The 21,702-nt window shown below is 41.4% G+C and overlaps 1 protein-coding gene across 1 annotated transcript in view; it reads left to right on the top strand.

Moving 5' to 3' along the window:
• Positions 1–1,421: 1,421 nt before the first annotated feature.
• The window catches only part of LOC138952630 (uncharacterized), a 120,313-nt gene continuing 100,032 nt past the window's right edge, over positions 1,422–21,702 (top strand). Inside the window, exons 1-5 of the mRNA XM_070324332.1 lie at positions 1,422–3,343; positions 9,982–10,062; positions 12,906–12,947; positions 13,724–13,775; positions 21,476–21,648. Of these exons, the coding sequence (XP_070180433.1) occupies positions 3,101–3,343; positions 9,982–10,062; positions 12,906–12,947; positions 13,724–13,775; positions 21,476–21,648 (591 nt within the window). The 5' untranslated portion in view covers positions 1,422–3,100. The remainder of the gene's footprint in view (positions 3,344–9,981; positions 10,063–12,905; positions 12,948–13,723; positions 13,776–21,475; positions 21,649–21,702) is intronic.

Below are 21,702 nucleotides of genomic sequence, written 5' to 3'. Positions count from 1 at the left end.
AGCAGCTGCTTATCTGCAAGGACCAGAATCAGAACAGTAGAAAGGAAGAATTGCAAGACCTTTTTAATCGCAGTTTGGGACACCACCGATCCCACGAACTGTTACCCTTCGACACGGGATAGGGAGGTTTAAAGTCCCATCAAAATAAGATAGGGAACCAAAGCAGGGAACACGCTGTATGCGATAAAGGAGTTGTGGAGCTTCAGTGGGTGATCAGAAGACTAGAGTTCGCTGTAGATTTAGAAGTTGAGAGAGACTGACTGACTGACTATTAGGGTTTAACGTCCTCTTAGACCAACTGGTCTATATTGGGACAGGTATTGGTAATACGTTGAAGATATGGTGTGATACTTTGATTCGAACAAGCCCGCTGTGGGTGTCTTCTTCGACACACCAGCATTGGGTTTGTCTCGTCGAAGTATCGAAATACGATCATGATAATCGGAGACAAGAGATGATGCATGCGTGTCTTCGTGTTTTCCAAGCCCTGAGACTTTCGCTGTGAACGTGGGATCTTTTTCGTGCGCATGTGTGCACACGGGGGTGTTCGGACACCGAAGAGAGTCTGCACAAAGTTGACTCCGAGAAATAAATCTCTCGCCAAACGTGGGGATCGAAGCCACGCTGATAGCGACCAACTGGCTACCAAGCCAGCGCGCTACCAACTGAGCTACGTCCCCGCCCGTTGAGAGAGAGAGAGAGAGAGAGAGAGAGAGAGAGAGAGAGAGAGAGAGAGAGAGAGAGAGAGAGAGAGAGAGAGATAAACAATAGATATATATAGATAGATTCATTAACTTTCGAACTAACCAACCAACAGACCGACCGACAAACAAACAAACAAACAAACACACTAACAAACTAACGAACTATGAAGTGTGCTTGTACTGTATTTAGACGCTCGGGGAGCTCTGCGATGGTTTACGGGAGGCTTACTGTGCCTTTAACTGTGCAATTGATGTAGCCAGGCATTCTCTCCCTCCCTCTCTCTCTCTCCCTCTCTCTCTCTCTCTCTCTCTCTCTCTCTCTCTCTCTCTCTTTACACTATTTGTATAAAATATAATTAAAGATTATCAAGATAAGTGTTGAAGCTATCACTTGTTCGCCATGTTTTGCTATCTGAATGTGTATTGATTATAAGTTCAAGAACGTGTCCATAAGCAATCTGCTTGTCAACGTTCTCAATGTTGTTATTGTTTGAAACGTGTGTATGAGAATTTGAATAAACACGCTTAAACCAACTATGCGACACGAGGATCTTCTTTCATTAGTGACACCCAGAGTACGGTAGTTTCGACGGTGTTTCTTTTCGACGTATTTCGAAAAACGGAATTTGAAAGGTAAAGCTAAAAAATATAGTCTTAAACAACTAACCAAACAAAAAAGCTTCTACCAGTCAACACTATCATTATAAACCGCACTGAGACAGTGACACACAATCACAGAAACGCTGCTGACAAGTTCTCATTGCAGTTTCACCTGTCGCAGTCTTCATGTCTTTGCCTCTCGGGCATATCTATACCTCCCTAATCCAACCAACGGCACGCGACAGGGTTAGTGACAGATAGCTTTTCACTCCGTCTCCTTCTGTTCCTTTCGCTGTACGTGTGTGTGTGTGTGTGCGTGTGTGCGTACGCGGCCGCGCGCGTGGTAAGTCTAAAACAACTGTTAGACTCAAACCTCCATCTGATGGACTGTAACGGCTGTTCGGAGGCACACTAATCAATAAGGAAGCGCTGACCACTGATCGCCCCTACTGCTCAGTGATCGTTTGTTGATCCTGTGGTCGTTCATCAAACCTGTTGCGGTGGTGTTCGCTCGCGTGCTGGTTGTGATGTGTGGATTTCCTCTTTTAAAAACTGTGAAGATTTGCACAATAGACTGTTAAAACTGAGGGGAAAAAATTCAACCCAGTCCATTTTATGTTTGGATTCCCTCGTTGAAAACTGTTCAGGACCAGCAAAATTGGTGCGGACAGAAAAACCACAACAGCACAAACAATGACGACAAGAAACATTGGCGCATTATTGTTGATGTGGTTAACATGTGAAAAATAAGCGCAGCCAGAAAAGAAACCACATTTATTCTATGTTATGTACGGAACTCTTTGATTTAAACCAAAAAAAGGCGCAATCGGAGAGAAAATGTTTTTCCGCGTTATGTGTGGAATCCGTTGTTCTGAATTGAAAAGTTTGCGTTGCCAGGGAAAGACAAATACTCTATGTAATCTGTGGATTTCTCTGTTTAAAACATTACAACTTGGAAAAATAGACACAAAGAGAAAAATACGTTACTCCATGTGATTTGTAGATTCCTTTGTTTAAAAGAGTTGAAATTAAAAAAAGAAAAGAAAAAAGAAGCTAGCACTTCCAGGGTTTAAAAGGTTTCTACGTGTTATTTTGTTTACCGTTTCTGACGTTGAACTTTAAAACAAACGGGCAGTTTTGACTGAATATATAAAACTAAGCTGCAGACATTTTACTCCATATTTCTTTTGAACTTGGACACGGGCCGCTGTTCATAATTTCTTATCTGCTGAGTCGAGTCTTTGTTTCAACGTTTTCTTGTTTCCTTGTAAACTGGAACAGTATTGGAGAACACACTATTACAGCAGAGTGACGAAACTATGTCTTAAATAACTTTCTTTCATAAAAAATAAAACTGAGGCAAAGAGAATTTAACCAGACTTTTCATGTGTTATTGTTGGCTCAGCAACTTAACACAAGTGGAACAGAAAATCCAACTTGAATACAATGAACCTTTCATGAAACCAATATCATGCCTCTGCAAGATTAAATTTACACGTTTGAAAAAGAAAAAGAAAATCGACATGCCGGACATGTATCGAAGCCATTCCACCATTGAGTGGCATTACATCAGATAGAAAACCATATCATTCTCGACTTTACAGACTTCTAACGGATGTTGACGCCATGCTTTACAAGATTAAACGGAAGTGTAATAATATCGGACGCGGCAATAGAAATGGATCGTGACTCCATAATACCTTTGAGTCGAAACTCGGTCGTGTCAGTTTGACTCGGACACGGACTTGCAAAACAATAAAAGAACACGCGGAGAGTTTAAGCACTACTATTCCACAATGGAGCACAAATGTGTCACATGTTGCAGTAATTTCATGTCGTCGGTTGTGTTGTTGAAAATCGTTCTGCTTTTGCTGATGTCATCGTCAGTGTCATCGTCGTCGGTCGTGGAGGAGAAGGGTGGACTTAATAAGAGGAGTAGTGGTCTGGAGTTACAACAGTTGACCCCCTCCTGGTCCGACGGTAAGCAGTGGATAAATCACATGTGTGCGGCACAGTGTGATGCTTTCTGCAATGAAAATGTGAGTACATTAATTGATTCTTTTTTCTGTTTTGTTTATTTGTTAGAAGAGAGAGAGCTTTGGAGAGAGAGAGAGAGAGAGAGAGAGAGAGAGAGAGAGACAGAGACAGAGAGAGAGAGACAGACAGACAGACAGACAGACAGACAGACAGACAGACAGACAAACAGATAGCCAGACAGAGAATGACAGACAGAGAGTGAGAAAGTCATTTAGATTCAGGTGCTCATAAGTCACGTAAAGAAGAGGAATCGTTCATTGCAAATCATCGAACTCTCACTTGACGGAACGGGATTTACCCCAAATCGGAGCCTGGAATGCCTGAATCACGCTTAAACTGACTTGGCCATGCCCACCCCTCCCTCATAAGTACATAACTCGCGAAACATAGACACCGGAGAATGGGACGTACCTGTAATTCAAATGCTAAGATTTGTTTTTTTAAGTTAGGGAAATTAAAACAAATTCTGTAAAAAAAATTTGGTATGACTAATTTATTTTTGTAGGAAAAATGAGAAACGAAGAAAATTTGCCACTTGAAATATGCTAGGAGCATTAACAAGACACGAGTTTTATGTCACAAATGGGGCACAACTTTGGAGACTGACCGATCAACACAATCATTAAAACCACCAATCACGTAGGGTACATACTCAAAGTACGCTCTTATCACGTGATAACGTGACCCAAAACAGTATCCTTAAAATGCTATGCTCTCGAGTAGTTATGTGGAAGACAGGTAGGCTATAACTGAGCATACCTTTTGCCCTTTCAGTCAATAGCGCGCGATGCATGTTGAGATTCATGTTAGTATTTGAAATAAATTTGTCATTGAACGTCAGTCGTTGGAGTCATCGACATTCTGGACGCCAGGCGCTCTTTAAACAAATGCGATTTCAATGAGATTTGAAATGAACTGGTCTGACAACATAAAAAAACAAGTCGCGTAAGGCGAAATTACTACATTTAGTCAAGCTGTCGAACTCACGGGATGAAACTGAACGCACTGTATTTTTTCACCAAGACAGTACAGCTTCGTCAATCCCCGCGTGAAGGAAATCGCTCACCTCCCACGTGCAAAACGTAGTGATATTGACACGCCAGATTAGCGCGGTAGCGTATTGTGCTAAGCAGGAAAGCGCGCTTTTCTGTATTCTTGTTAACTTTCTGAGCTTGTTTTGAATACAACCTATCATATCTATATGTTTTTTGAATCAGGAAATGATAAAGAATAAGATGAAATCATTTTTGGATCGATTTCTTAAATTTTAATCGTAAGATTAATTATTCTATTTTCGTTAATTGTGATCACATTTTAAGAGTAAACATGACATATGTATATATTTTTAGATTCAGAATGTGATGAAGAATACGATGCAATCAATTTTAAATCTGTTTGCGAAAAATCGATTTTAATGACAACTTTAATGAGCAAACTCATTAATTAATTTTTAAGCCTTCAAGCTGAAATGCAATACCAAAGTCCGGGCTTTGTCGAAGATTACTTGACCAAAATTTCAACCAATTTGGTTGAAAAATGAGAGCGTGACAGTGCCGCCTCAACTTTCACGAAAAGCCGGATATGACGTCATCAAAGACATTTATCAAAAAAATGAAAAAAATGTCTGGAGATACCATACTCAGGATCTCTCATGTCAAGTTTCATGAAGATCGGTCCAGTAGTTTTCTCTGAATCGCTCTACACACACACACACACACACACACACACACACACACACACACACACACACACACACACACACACACACACACACACACACACACACACACACATACACCACACCCTCGTCTCGATTCCCCCCTCTACGTTAAAACATTTAGTCAAAGCTTGACTAAATGTAAAAAATGATTTGAGGTATATTTGTCAGCGCATGGGAAAACCCAGTATAAGTCGCACAACACACTTTCAAGCCTACTGTTGAAAGCTGACGGTGGGTATGAAACTTTACATAAAAATTCGTTCAGATGGTATCTGAAGACTTTTTTCTTCTCATAAAGCCTTTTAAAGGTGCCTGCCTTCCTGTGCACACCATCTTGCAAATCACCGCGATTTGTAATTCAAACTTTTAGAGACACCGTCCTTTTGCACAACACGACACTCAGTCCGTCCAGGGATTTCCATGGGCTTTGAACACGGGTCCAATTCGATATAATTATGTACAGCCTAGCTGGTATCTACATAGAATGGGAATATTTTGCAGAATGAAGTTTGTACTTGGAAGCTATGTTAATCTTCAAAAGTAATTCAGCAACAATTTTCCAACTTCGAAGGAAGCTCAAATGCTGTGCCAAAGCCTGTACAAAACTGCTGTGGTGTTAATGACTGTTCACACCGTAAAGGCGTACGAACATTATCTTCACGGCTACCTATTCACCGCATTGGCGAAGACGAAGAGGAAGAGGATTAGATTGAGGAGAAGGAGGAAGAGGGGGAGGAGGAGGAGAAATGGAGAAAGAGAAGGAAAAGAAAGGGGAAGAGATGAGGAATGAGAGAAAGAGAAAGATACGGACAAGAAAAAGAGGAGGAGGTGGAGGAGGAGAAGGAGGAGGAGGAGGACAAAAGTAGACGAGGCGGAGGAAAAGAAGAAGTAGAGGAGGCAGAGGAGGAGGCTGACGAGGAGGAGGAAAAAGACATAGACACAGAAGCGAAAATGGGATGAGACGAAGAGCAAACGAAGAAGGAGATGGGAGGAAAGGTGGGAGTAGAAGGAGGAAGAGGAATGACGAGGGAATAATGACCCAGTGTACCCTTGGGCACCGTGACAGGGTCAATCAAACAGTATTCACATCTAAACATCATCGAAGCTACCAATCCTCACACCCACGTTCTATACATTGCCAACACTAAGTACGTGTCGTATTACTTTTGATCATGAGATCGACCACTGGGTAGTCTGATTGGCTGACAGCCCTACCGCCAAGCACTGTAATTCCTTCTCATTAGGCACTACCAAGTCCAACACCTCCGCCACAAAAAGAGAAGAAATCAGTTGATTTTCTTTGCAACCCGACCGACACTTTTATTACAGAGGTCCACCCCCTGCTCCTTTCCATCTGTAAACTAGTCGGGGTGCCTACTCAGTCACGACAGTTACCCAGCAAGCGAAAACGCATTTCAACGCATTCTGCAGAGTTGAAAAAGACAGGTAGAAATAGAGAATACAACATGGCTTGCTGTGTCGTACCAGATTTACACGAGTTGTTTTTTTAAATATTGAACTGCGAGCGAAAGCGAGCTTTTCAATATATTTGAAAAAGCAAAGTGTAAATCTGGTGCGACACAGCAAGCCATGTAGTTTTCTGTTTTCTGTACTTGCGTGTATTGAGGCGTGTATTGAGGCGTCCGAATTGAAGACGCTTCTTTTGGAACCTCGACCTCTTCCAGAGTCTCGTGCAATCTTTGACGTCATAGCAAAGAAACGTCACTCTATACTGTATAAAAAGTGTAGCGTGACGTGTAAGCTCTAAAATATCTTCCAGGAAAAACAGCAGGCGCAAAAGTGTTTCCATAATGACGTTTGTCGTGGTTACTTTGTCATCATAAGCACCGGAAAAGCAGGTCCCTGCCAGACTAGTTTGACACAACCTCATTTACATGTTACACACACGTGTGGTTTGAACGATATTGTTATCCAACGAGTGGTCTCTCTCGCGTATGTGGGATAAATTCAACACTCGTGTAAGTAGTCTATTCGTGCAAACGTCAGTTGAAAGGAAACCCGCATGTATGTGCGTGCGTTGACACAAATGAAATAGCAGAAAATTACACAGGTCTTTTAAACTCCTCGTTTTATGCAGATGTTCGTGTGGTATGTCAACCATTAACTCACTTCCTGTGAACTTGAGACACGTAGATATATTATTGAACGTCAGCGAGCAATGTTCATAAAGTATAAAGGTGAAATTTGAGTCTGTGCACTCGTTTTTTGCTGAAAAAAGGGAAAGGCTGATAAGCCTGGCCAAATCTGAGTTCGTGTGTCGAGTTGTTTACACTAAAAGGAATGTGCGTGTAACACTACTTTCTGATTTTATTCATGGCAATAGAGTTTTGTAGAGTTTGATTGCAAATGTGCTAAAAAAAAAAAGTGAAATGAAATGTAAAACGGCGCTAACATTTTCGGTTTTGACATGAAAATGCACCCATACATGTCATTTACTTGTATCAGAGACTGTATAGTACTCAACCGTCTCTGCTTGTATCCCGTATCTCAGTTTTTAAATGGCTTCGTTTGATGACGTCATTTTTGTGTTTGACTAAACATTGAGGCGGCACTCTGACGGCTACAAATACATTCATTTTCTTCACGCTCCAAAAGGCTCACCTACAAACCACCGAAACATGTTTCAATAGTCTGGCCGGAGCAAGTCGATCGAAGTATTGCACCACATTATGAAGTGTTAATATATTTTGTCCATTACTGCATTGATAGAATTGTCGCCTCATCCCCCCTAAGCTTATTGTGCAGTCATGATTTATTATTCATCCATTATTACTTACTGCGTGCGGAGGTTCAGTTTTGGATGGGCAAAAGCAGAAGTAGGCAAGGCAAAAGTACTCGATCAGGTCCCGCACGTGAACCACGTGAAAAGCCTATATATAGAGAATACTACATGGCTTGCTGTGTCGTACCAGATTTACACGAGTTTTTTTTTTTAAATATTGAACTGCGAGCGAAAGCGATCATCAAAGCATAATGCGGCGGAAGTCGGCCATTTTACTCAATATCCAAAAGCATATTGTCGATAACAAAGACGCATGGTTCCGGTTTCTTCCACGTGTATAAAGTACACGCATACCTCGCCAGGTTTGTTTCTGTGACTAGTTGACAGACGATGCCATTTGCTTTGTGTGTGTTTTTGTTGTTGCTTACTGTACATGACATACATTACGTGTAAAATCCAGTTCTTTAACAGGCAACAAACCTTGCAAATTTCCAGAAGCTGCAATCTGAAGCAACCTATCTCTGATTCTAGCAGACGATCTCTCCAATGTTTAACACAAAATCAGCAAACTCTCCTGTCACATAGAGCGTCCATTGTATAGTGCAATGTTGAAATGAAGTTACCGGTCTGAAACATTCAGTCGTTTCTTCTGAGACAATCCTTGTTCTCTTATCATCTACAGATTTACCGCAGTCTTCACCACACGAATTCCCAACAGAAGTCAGACTTTCGAACATACAATATACGTAGGCAAGCATGATACGTCATGACGTCATATGATTCCTAGCATATTGACGTAATGCTAAACATCCGGTTATCTCGAGTTTTCTCCGTAATACATGTCCGTGGGTTTTTCAATGTTCGGTTATTTCCGTGGCTTCATGCGGAAAGGGAACCGTCGTCTGCAATCAGCGACATGGAGCATTCTGGTACTTGTTGCTGACAAAAACATGATTTTAACACAGAATTTAATGTCAGAATAGCTATATAAACGCTATTGTGTTTTCATCGTAGCAATAGGGTCCGATATTTAGACTCGAACAAGTATAATGCGACTCGTCTTCGACTCGTCGGCATTATACTTGTCTCGTCTAAATATCGGGCCCTATTGCTACGCTGAAAACACAATAGCTGGTAATATAGCTATTCTGATGAACACGTGGGGGAATTCGGGGGCTGTGATTGGATGGTCTCTTCCGATCATCAAAGCATAATGCTGCGGAAGTCGGCCATTTTTCTCAATATCCAAAAGCATATTGTCGTAAACAAAGACGCATGGTTCCGGTTTCTTCCACGTGTATAAAGTACACGCATACCTCGCCAGGTTTGTTTCTGTGACTAGTCGACAGACGATGCCATTTGCTGTGTGTGTGTTTTTGTTGTTGCTTACTGTACCTGACATACATTACGTGTAAAATCCAGTTCTTTAACAGGCAACAAACCTTGCACATTTCCAGAAGCTGCAATCTGAAGCGACCTATCTCTGATTCTAGCAGACGATATCTCCAATGTTTAACACAAAATCAGCAAACTCCTGTCACATAGAACGTCCATTGTACAGTGCAATGTTGAAATGAAGTTACTGGTCTGAAACATTTAGTCGTTTCTTCTGAGACAATCCTTGTTCTCTTATCATCTACAGATTTACTGCAATCTTCACCACGCGAATTCAGACTTTCGAACATACAATATACGTAGGCAAGCATGATACGTCATGACGTCATATGATTCCTAGCATATTGACGTAATGCTAAACATCCGGTTATCTCGAGTTTTCTCCGTAATACATGTCCGTGGGTTTTTCAATGTTCGGTTATTTCCGTGGCTTCATGCGGAAAGGGAACCGTCGTCTGCAATCAACGACATAGACCATTCTGGTACTTGTTGCTGACAAAAACATGATTTTAACACAGAATTTAATGTCAGAATAGCTATATAAACGCTATATATATCGTCTTCGACTCGTCGGCATTATACTTGTTTCGTCTAAATATCGGGCCCTATTGCTACGCTGAAAACACAATAGCTGGTAACATTGTGTGTGTGTGTGTGTGTGTGTGTGTGTGTGTGCGTGTGTGTGTGTGTGTGCGTGTGTGTGTGTGTGTGCGTGTGTGTGTGTGTGTGTGCGTGTGTGTGTGTGTGTGTGTGTGTGTGTGTGTGTGTGTGTGTGTGTGCAGCCCCTGGAATGTGGACAAGTCTGCAGATCCAATGCGACACGCACCTGGATCATCAAGTGTCACGAAAATCAAGAAAAAGAGGTAAGGCTGTGCATTGTCTCCAAAGTACAAATATTGCTGGCATTTATTTCTTTTTTCAACTTTCGCCACATAGTCCATGCGAGTAACGTAAAGATCCAAAAGCACAACAACAACAACAACAACAACAACAACAACAACAACAACAACAACAACAACAACAATAACTACAAGCAAAACACCGAGACGTCTCATTTTGACACTCTCTACTGAAGTGGAATCTTTGACGTCATTCGCTTGTGCTGACGTCAAAAGCCAAGAAAAGTTAGAAAAGACGTGAAAACGGGAATGATGGCGTCACGTAAATATTCTGCATTTCCGAGTACCGAGAAAGTGACAAAGAATTTCGAGAACGAAGTTTGTCTCGGCGATTTCAACATATCAGTAGTAGAAAATGAATCGTTAATTCATCACCAGGCTTTCCACGTATAGGTATCATTTATGATTAAAGGCACAGTAAGCCTCCCGTAAACCATCACAGATACGGTCAGGCTTTTACACACAGTACAAACACCCTTTCATTTAAACACTCACCAATTGAGAACATCCTAGGTGCCCTCCGTAAAGAGCGAACAATTTTCAAAGAATTTATTTTTGCGTGGTTTATCTTACCCCTGAGCCATCGTGAACCCGTGTGATCCAGTTTCCCTTTTTCACAATGTAGTCGTCAGTTAGTTATTTGAATGCGACTCGATGTGAGCTCATTTACAATAACACGTTTTTATGCACGAAACAAACGGCTGTGGTTCACAAGAACTCCAGCGATGGCTTTTGACTGTTGAGAGGAACGGCGATAAACCGTCGTCTGCTACGACCCTTGCGTGACCCTGCTTCCGGGCTTTTCTTTTTTCAAACTTTCACAACTTCGAATTGTACTGATCTTGTCTTGATGAAAAAAGAATTCTTTTATGATTAAAGAATGTTTGTGTAACAAGCTGTCAATTTATTATTTAGATTTTAAAAGTTAGGTCTAGCGCAAAAACGCACCACGGTCCAAAAACATTTTGATAATCATCGATTCACGGCTATCGCCAGTTTACATCGATAGAATGAGACCCGAAGGGGAGTAACTCATGTTTGACCTGAGTTCAGGATGGGTCAAAAAAGTGTTCGAGACAATCTGCAAAATTAATTCTTTAAAAATTGCTCGCTCTTTACGTAGGGCACCTAGGATGTTCCCGTTTGGTGAGCGTTCAAATGGAAGGGTGTTTGTACTGTGTGTAAAAGCCTGACAGTATCTGTGATGGTTTACGGGAGTCTTACTGTCCGGGCGTGATTTCCGGTATCATAACAGCCGTCCAGCACCAAAACGAGGCGCCATTGTTGTAGAAGACCAAGTCCACGAAAATAAATTCTTTGACAATTTCTCACGCTCGACAGAAAGCAGCCAGGATGTTCCCGTTCGGTGAGCGTTCAAATGGAAGTATGCTTGTACTGTATGTAGACGCTCGGGGAGCTCTGTGATGGTTTACGGGAGGCTTACTGTGCCTTTAAGGCTGGTCTTGGCGTCACATTACCCCCGCCGCGAAAAAAGTGAGTGTTTATTTAACGGCCAACGTTAAACAATACATCATATAACGTCTCGGAATTACAACTGGTAAGCTTGTAAGGAAAGAATAGCTGGATAAAAAAAAAAAGTCAAAAACGCGACAGAAAATCGGATGAAAATGTGTTGCAATTTCCATCATTTCATGTCCGATGAATGAGTGCGTGCTTGTCAGGCCTTTAGAGAGGAAATTGCGTGTTCGAAAGTAATTATATGGGAAATAGCAGCAACCAAAGGCGAATATCGAGGCCCAACAGGTGCAGATTGGAATGCCTTTCCTTAACGGCACAATCATTCTTGTGAAGGGGTTTATGTGGAATAAGACCATCCCTTCACTTGGTCATTGTCCAAAATGCAACACCCTCGCTTCTTGCTGTGGTGAGTTGGAGTTTTTGTTGTTGCGATGAATTAATTTCTTAATAATTAACTCATCGAACAATTCCCACTGTGCACATATAGATCCCCCAGTATTGATTGTTGGTGTGTGACCCTTCGCTTTTTACATTTAGTCAAGTTTTGTGTGTGTGTAGAGCGATTCAGAGTAAACTACTGGACCGATCTTTATGAAATTTTACATGAGAGTTCCTGGGTATGATATCCCCAGAAGTTTTTTTCATTTTCTGGATAAATGTCTTTGATGACGTCATATCCGGCTTTTTGTAAAAGTTGAGGCGGCACTGTCACCCCCTCATTTTTCAATAAAATTGATTGAAATTTTTGTAAAGCAATCTTCGACGAAGGCCAGACTTCGGTATTGCATTTCAGCTTGGTGGCTTAAAAATTAATTAATGACTTTGCCTTAGGTCATTAAAAATCTGAAAATTGTAATAATGTTTTATATAAAACGAGCCAAATTTACGTTCATGTTATTCTACATCATTTCCTGATTCCAAAAACATATAAATATGTTATATTCGGATTAAAAACAAGCTCTGAAAATTATAAATATAAAAATTATGATCAAAATTAAATTTCCGAAATCGATGTAAAAACAATTTCATATTATTCCTTGTCGGTTCCTGATTCCAAAAACATATAGATATGATATGTTTGGATTACAAACACGCTCAGAAAGTTAAAACGAAGAGAGGTACAGAAAAGCGTGCTATGCAGCACAGCGAAACCACTACCGCGCTGAACAGGCTCGTCAGTTTCACTCCGTTTTGCACAAGCGGCGGACTACGGTCATTGTGAAAAAATGCAGTGCGTTCAGTTTCATTCTGTGATTTCCACAGCTTGACTAAAATGTAGTAATTTCGCCTTACGCGACTTGTTCTTAATTTCATTGTTATTTTTTCAGGCACAGGCAACATATTACGACACGGAGGACTCTTATCTGACGGTGAGTAAAGCACAAGAGAGAGAGAGAGAGAGAGAGAGAGAGAGAGAGAGAGAGAGAGAGAGAGAGAGAGAGAGAGAGAGAGAGAGGGAGAGAGAGAGAGAGACAGAGAGGGAGAGAGAGAGAGAGAGAATATGTGTGTGTGTGTGTGTGTGTGCGTGCGTGAATGTGCGTGTGTGTGTAGCCTATGTGTGTGTAGCCCATGTGTGTGTGTGTGTGTGTGTGTGTGTGTGTGTGTGTGTGTGTGTTTGTGTGTGTGTGTCTGTGAGGGTGTTTGGACACGCGCGCAAAATAACGTTTTGGGTATTCAGTACCCAGTGGTTGGTTTAAATTTTTTTTATTTTTTTATTTTTTTTTTACATCACGAACGATTTTATACACAGCTGCTCTGTACTGTTTGTGTATAATTTTCTATGAGCGTTTCGCCAACAAAAACAATTCATGTTCAGGCAATGTAAGTATTGAAGATATCCGATATGATCAAACGCCTCACATTAACGTGCTTGGCCAGAACAAAATCTAATCGTACTTATAAGGCCAAACAAAAATATATTTTTTCCCGCCGACCCTAAAACTTTTTTTGTCTCCATTTCTCCCCCAAAAATCCAAAAAACTCAACCTCTGGCACATTTTGAAAACCATACCGAGACTAAAAAAAAAATAAATAAAAATTCAAACAAAGCCGACCTACCGACCCTATTTTGGGGGGTCATGTTACCCTAAACCAACATATATTTTTGTTTGGCCTAAATGGGCCATTGTCTATTTATGAATTTCAGAGAAATTCCGAGTGTCCCGGAGCATGCTCCGTACTGAGGGACCAAGAGGAAGGTAAGAAAACGTAGATACTGTGTGATTGAATACGTACACATTTGTTTATGTTTGCATCCTTTTGTCGTCGAAAAAATGACCACAAAAATGTGAGTTACCGCTTCAAAGGCAGATCACTCTCATGCGCACTTCCTCTCCGACGTAGTCGTTTGAAAGTAAAATGATTGACGCAAAACGTGTTCTTGTTCAATCAGCCTCAAGTGTATCAGGATAAGATTGAAGACAGCAGCCCTTCATATTCGAATTGAACAGTGCAGCTGACGCGTTTACATTTACAGAAGAAAAAAATAAGTTGCGTGAAGCGAAACACAGTCTTTAGTCAATATGTCGGCCTGAAACGAAATGATCAAAACTGAAAACCAGTCATGTCGGAGAGCAAACGAACTGAGGCTCGGCTAGCCAAAACCCGAAGACAGACGGGTAACGCTCGTCTCCGCGAAGCATGCGAACGCAGTATCTAAATAACTTGTGAGCACGTTTTCAGAGTTGACATGAAATATCTAAACACGTGGATTACGTGGAACACTTCTTTTGGCAATGTGAACAGTTGAAGAGTTTTTGGAATAATGTAAGTAATTGTAGTTTAAGGAATACAGGAGTGAATGTACACCTCTCAGAACGCGATGTTTTGTTTGATTATCAACCCAGCAAAACAACTCAACAAAATAAAATAATTAATCATGTCATTTTGATTGCCCAAATGTGTATAAGTAAATATAAATATGGTGAGAGATTTGATTTGAATATCATATTGGAAAAAGAATTGTATGTTAGGACATTTTGATGATGTATTTTAGTTGACATGAAGTTTAATGGTAAGCAGAGCGGGGTGGGGTTGGAAGAAAGATGTTGGACAAATCTTCTATATCTATATACGGCTTGTGTGTGTGTGTGTGTGTGTGTGTGTGTGTGTCTGTCTGTCACTTCGCGATGCACGACCAAAGTTCTCGATGGATCTGCTTCAAATTTGGTGGGCATATTCAGGTAGACCCCGGACACAATCTGGTCGATGAAAATTTTCAACACGTGCTCTAAGCGCGGCGCGGTGAACGATTTTGTTTTTTCTGTAGATCCATTCCCAGTAACTCTTCCTTATCTTCTCCAGTGTTTTGCGCGTTTATCTCCCTTCCTTCGTGTGCATGTGGCGTCAATCACGTCAACACGTGCTCCGTCTCGCGATCCACCCGGCGAAGCGGGTAATCATCTAGTGGTATATATGTGTATGGGAATGCAGGTGTGCGAGTATGTGTAGGTGGGTATGCGTGTGGATGGATCAGGCCTACATTAGGATGTGTGTGTGGCTTACATGTGTAAAGAACTGTTAACATTTTAAAACTTGATAAGAATGTTATAAAATAAGGACATGGCTATAATTATTGGCATGTAAAAAAAAAAAGAAAAAAAAAGTATATTTTGCTCCGTAATCATTGTTTTGCTGAGCTAAAAATTCGTTGCAAAGTATGCCTACCATACTTTCTTTTCGCCATGTATTGCTTTTCAACCAGTTTTGAACATTTCCTTATGAACTACAAGTTTTTTTCTCATAATATGCGTTTCTTGTACATAAATAAACTTATTTGTCATCATTTTCACGAGTTTTCATTCACAAGCACCTGGGAAATAAATCTTATGTTCTCCAGGCAATAAATCCCCGGTTACCATAGTTGCAGGAAGCAGGTTATACATGGATAATCAAAAGCAAACCCAATAGAAACGCTCGGGGATTCTTCGGTTCTTTTCATTGGTGTTTCCCCAGACCTAAACAGACGACACGACACTGCTTTGCAAAGTTCCAAAAACGAACTGGCAAACTGGCAAAAGTAAACAAAAAACAAAACTACTTCATGAAAGGTCATACATTCATCAAAAACAAATGAAACCTAGCGATATATTTTGTCTTCTTACAGAGTCATGGAGTGCGTGTATCTGTGTTTCGATACTCAGACGTTCGGAGAAACACGAACGTCAAGTTCAAGTAAAACGATCCCTGACACACACATTTTGACCGGTGCACAAGACGTTGTATCGATAAACGAAGCACAAATAAGAAACAATAATAAAAGCAAAGAAAATAGCAACAAGATATGCAAACATCTAACAAAGCCGAGCAAGCAGAATGACAGGTCAAATGAAAAACAAAGAGGTATACAGACGGGCGCAGTGGCGTGGTGGTAAGACGTCGGCCTCCTAATCAGGAGGTCGTGAGTTCGAATCCCGGTCGCTGCCGCCTGGTGGGTTAAGAGTGGAGATTTTTCCGATCTCCCAGGTCAACTTATGTGCAGACCTGCTAGTGACTTAACCCCCTTCGTGTGTACACGCAAGCACAAGACCAAGTGCGCACGGAAAAGATCCTGTAATCCATGTCAGAGTTCGGTGGGTTATAGAAACACGAAAATACCCAGCATGCTTCCTCCGAAAGCGGCGTATGGCTGCCTAAATGGCGGTGTAAAAACGGTCATACACGTAAAATTCCACTCGTGCAAAAACACGAGTGTACGTGGGAGTTTCAGCCCACGAACGCAGAAGAAGAAGAAGAAGAAAGAGGTATACTGAGTCGGAAACAAGATCGCGATTCTTTCCTTCGCTGTACGACGCAAATCTTCTGTGACCTTTGACCAAACGTAGCTTCCACATTCGATCACTCAGTCTCAGCTTTCATATTTACAACAGAAAGCCGAGGGGGTGGAATACCGAGATGAACCTACAGAACTGTGCATCCTCAAACCTGACATATTCATCCCAACATTTTAATGAACTCAAAAACACAGAAAGTTGCTTTCACACGCCAACTTTGATTGCCAGTGGTTATCAAACCGGGACTCGTGTGGTTATCAGCACGGAACCCGTGTTTCAAAGCATAGCTCTCTGGGTTGATTGTGCACTTATTTTCTTACCACCAAAATGATGACAAAAACGATGTTTGGTGGTTTGTTGACAGACCAGCTTTTTTGTCGGTCCTCGGGGGGCATATCGACTTTTGTTTCATATTCATTGACCGCGGCCTTCGGCCTTGGTCAATAAATATGAAACAAAAGACAATATGCTCCCCCTCGGACCAACAAAAAAGCTGGTCTGTCAACAACCCATCACACATCTTATAATGTTCTACCATAAAAAAAATATTGAAAAAACACACACAAAAAAACCCTGATAGTCAGTTTCAATGTCTCTATTGTCCTGGGTGTTGTGTGATGCGATCTGACCACAATGTGTGTACGTGTGTTCGGTACAACCATTTATAGTCAGTTTCAATTTCTCTATTGCCCAGGGCTGGCTGTTGTGTGATGCGATCTGACCACAATGTGTGTACGTGTGTTCGGTACAACCATTGATAGTCAGTTTCAATGCCTCTATTGCCCAGGGCTGGCTGTTGTGTGATGCGATCTGACCACAATGTGTGTACGTGTGTTCGGTACAACCATTGATAGTCAGTTTCAATGTCTCTATTGCCCAGGGTGTTGTGTGATGCGATCTGACCACAATGTGTGTACGTGTGTTCGGTACAACCATTGATAGTCAGTTTCAATGCCTCTATTGCCCAGGGCTGGCTGTTGTGTGATGCGATCTGACCACAATATGTGTACGTGTGTTCGGTACAACCATTGATAGTCAGTTTCAATGTCTCTATTGCCCAGGGCTGGCTGTTGTGTGATGCGATCTGACCACAATGTGTGTACGTGTGTTTGATACAACCCCTGATGATAAGTTTCAATGTCTCTATTGCCCAGGGCTGGCGATTGTTAAGGTCGTGTTGATGTGTCCAGAGATTGACCTATACGTTGTGTATACCGTACGTGACCTCCATGTACAGCCAGGGTCATCCCCAGCGATCACGTGTTTGGTCGTGACAATATTTCTTATCATGCTCAAAACGTTTGAGAGACAAAAAATAAAGACAATTTAAAAAAACTGAATTATCTATATTTTTTGGAATCATGACATGATAAGGTATACAATGCAATATCCCTTTTGAATCTATTTCTAAAATTTGATGAATTTGAATTCTAAGAACTTTATTGAACAACTCGATAATTATTGGAGGTTCCAAGCTAAAATGCAATCCCATAGTCCGGACTAACTAAAAAAATTGCTTGAAAATTAGGTTATCACAGTGCAATGTCAGCTCTTTCACTAAAAGCCGGATAGGACATCATCAAAAACATGTATCGAAAAAATGGAAAAAAAAACCCACCAAAACAAAACAAAACAACAACAACCCCCATAACCAACAACACAAAAAAACAAAAGAGTCTAGATATACCATCTGGAAGAATGTTCATGTAAAGTTAGCCCGGCCCAGCAGGCTATTTTCTGGGAATCTCGCTACACACACAAATGCTAGTGGTTCTGAAAGCAAGAATCAGACAGAAATTCTGCTCTACAACTTGTCTTCAAATGGTTGTGTCATCAACGTCTTCATAATAGTTAACTGCGTCTCCCTCCTGTTGTCCGCGTAGTTTGCTGTATTTAAGGCAGGATCGATGATTCATTCCAAATCTAGTTCCCATTACTGAAAAAGCGAACACAATCAAACGGATGTGACAGACTCTCCCATTCATGGATCAAACAAACTATGATTGTACTTTATCTCTATGTCCATTTGCTAAAGTGGCTCAGATGGGATTCACAATTCAATGCCCACTCAGTTCAGATGTCCATTTGCTTACGTACAGGGTATACGACAATTGGCTTTGTACAGAGCAGGGGCGGATTAGGGGGGTGGTTACAGGGGTTCCGGAACACCCCCGCCCTCGGCTGTAAAAAAACCCAACAACAACCCCAACTGTTTGTGAATTATGTTGTTGTTTCTGTCTGTAAAGCCGGGGAAGAGTTAATTGTTTAATCAGTATAATTTTTGTACAGTTTTAACTGCCACTCCTATACGACATGTCTTTCCCCTGTAACCATACTGTATGTCGGGAGCAGATATCATGGAAGATAAATTGCCATTATTTAATACTGACTTTAAAAGAAATAATGAGTGGCTGCTGACACCAGTTGATCATGTTTAAAATCAAGGATAAGCCACAAATTGTTTATAAGATAGCTAAATTTCTTCAGCTTCAGGGGGGCTTTGCCCCCCAGACCCCCCAACGGGGCGTTGCCACGGTACCCCACCTCTACCGACCCCTGGACCCCAGGTTGTAACCCCCCCCCCCTCGGGCTTAACTGCTCCGCCCCTGCAGAGGTACACTATAACTAGTAGATCATATACCTGTGCGTTGTACTTCTGTTGTATATCAGTATCCACTGCAAAGTACCATTGTATACTAATAATACGAACGTTATCTTGCACTGATGTTCGCTCAGTCCAAATGTCCATTGAGTTTTTCTGATTTTGTTTGTTTTTATGCTTGTTCAATGTGTTTTTGTTTTGTTTTTTGTTTTTTGCTTGATTGTTACTGATGTTGGTTTTTATTTTGTTTAATTTCTGTTCTATTTATTTCTAGGTTAGTTGGTTGACTAATACGTAATAACTCACCCCAGAAAACATAATTACTATTCTCGTTTGGACGCAAACGCACGTACGCTCGCACGCCCGCACGCACGCACGCTCATACGCACGCACGCACGCACGCACACACGCACATACACGCACGCACGCACGCACATACACGCACGCACACACACACACACACACACACACACAGGCACACACACACAGGCACACACAGGCACACACACACACACACACACACACACACATATAAACACTCACATATAATAAGGGGGTGGGACTTCCTTAACCCAGAATACTCCCCCTACCTCCCCCCCCCCCAGATAAATAGATAGCGAGAAGGAAAAACAAACAGACAGACAGACAGACAGACAGACAGACAGACAGACAGACAGACAACCTCCTCCTCCTCCCCATCTCCCACACGCAACACAAAACCCCACTTTCCACGCATCGGGATCAAACAGAACACAAACAGTGTCCATCTCAGCTGCACAATAATTCTCGAAGGGAAGTCCAAAAGCTTTCGACTTGCTAAAGTGCTGACATCAGCCGTTCATGATAGTGTTCATTTCTTTATTATTCCATTGCTCTTAAATTCTGGCCGCTCCTTCCCAGAGTCGCGCTTCCCAGGTGTTAGCTCAGCTTAGTGTAATCTGCCACCTGCATTTCTGGCAAAATGATCGTCTCGGTTTAGTTTATCGTGTGTCATTAACCAAGATCCCACAAATTTCGCAACGTTGTTTAGACACCAAAATGGAACGTGTGATAACCGGCAAGGTGCTGACTTTCGTTTGTGCATTGTTGATGGTGAATGCATGTTAATTTATTTTTAATATACTTTCTTATGTGATAACCAATGTGCTGTATTTTCTCAGTTTTGCTGATGGTATACGCTTGGTACATATATTTACTCATTTTCCTTAAATAACATGTGATAACATTACTTCATAGCTAAGCGCATGATTTTACCTATGGCACAACACAAATCTCTAGCCTTCCTCTCTGAGATGCGTTTGAAGACAGACTGTTAAAAGAGAATAAATGTATGTACATAATTATGATAGAATAATGATGTATGAATTGAAGAAATGTATAAGAACACAAGAATGTATGAATGACAAAGAACAAATGTTTATTTTTGAATGTTTTATGTATGTTTTATTACGGACACAAAAGCTCAGCAATGCAATTTCTCTTTTAGAGATTAATAAAGTTTATTGTATTGTATTGTATTGTATTGCTAATCACCTAAAATTCACTTGTTGACTAACGTTGTTAGCACACCAAACAATCACAATAACGCAACGTCGCTTTCACGTTGAGTTTTGTGGTTGGATCCACGAACATTTCACGTATATTTCGTAACGTTGTTAAGACACGAAAACTTCCACGTTTTCGCAACGTCGTATTCACGTTGTGTGTTTGCTGGGAAGTTACTTGACTGCATTCACCCCATCTTGAACGCACTGAAGGAATACCGAACGTAACCGAATAGTGATATGTACAGAAGGAAATGTGCAGCGGGCCAACTTGACACACTATGTTTCATTGTTCCGAACCAAAGTTTGGTCCCTAATAACTGGCTTCAAACGGGTTGGGATCGATAACACACTCAGATTCAATTGTTTTTTTCATTTCCCAGCCATCAAAGAAATAGCAACGGAAAGTACCTCACTCTTGTAAGGAAGAGCCGCCTGTACCTTCAAAATGCGTGCCTTCCGGTTAAAATAATGTAGAACAAAATATAAAATCTGCGTTATTGCGAACAGGTCAGCTTAAGAAACCAAAGTTTGTTTTCCCAACTTTCTTCCAATTAAAACAATTGAGCCAAATTGTGTCAAGGTCGCCCGCTTTAAATTTCCTTCTGTAATATATGACTTTGGGTTTACGTTCTAGATGATCGAACGTGTAGCAAAGACCTGTACGTGTACGTGTAGATATTGCGTCACCCGTGACTCACTTTTTTCTCTCCAATGTTCCAATTCATACGTTGTTTTGCTCCCACCAAGACTGCAGATCTTGGCAAACGCGTGACGTAAAAACTAGATTTGATGACGTTACCCGTACACGTTCCCGTACACTTGCTGAAAAGTGCCACATCTAGAACTTGCTAGTAAGGCCAGTATGGCTGGTCTTTGAGTTCAAGATGCATTCACCTTGGCAACCCGGACGAAACGCTTTTAACACGCGGCTTGACTTTAACTTGGTTGGAATTCATACCAGCGTTGTCTTGTTTCAGCGGGCTACTTCATTCCCCCGACGCCGGAAGTGTCCTTGGTTCGTGACAAGCTGACAAACAGCGTGACCTTGACCTGGACCAGACCGGAAACCACGTCCAGCATCGTGTACGTCGTGCAGGAAAAAGAGGAGAGCGGACCGCAACATCTTCGTCATTGGTCCGAGGCACATATTGTGAGTGTGTGTGTGTGTGTGTGTGTGTGTGTGTGTGTGTGTGTGTGTGTGTGT

This window comes from Littorina saxatilis, linkage group LG17 (genome assembly GCF_037325665.1).
Source record: "Littorina saxatilis isolate snail1 linkage group LG17, US_GU_Lsax_2.0, whole genome shotgun sequence".
Lineage (NCBI taxonomy): Eukaryota > Metazoa > Mollusca > Gastropoda > Littorinimorpha > Littorinidae > Littorina > Littorina saxatilis.
This window is presented reverse-complemented; position numbering and strand designations above follow the sequence as displayed.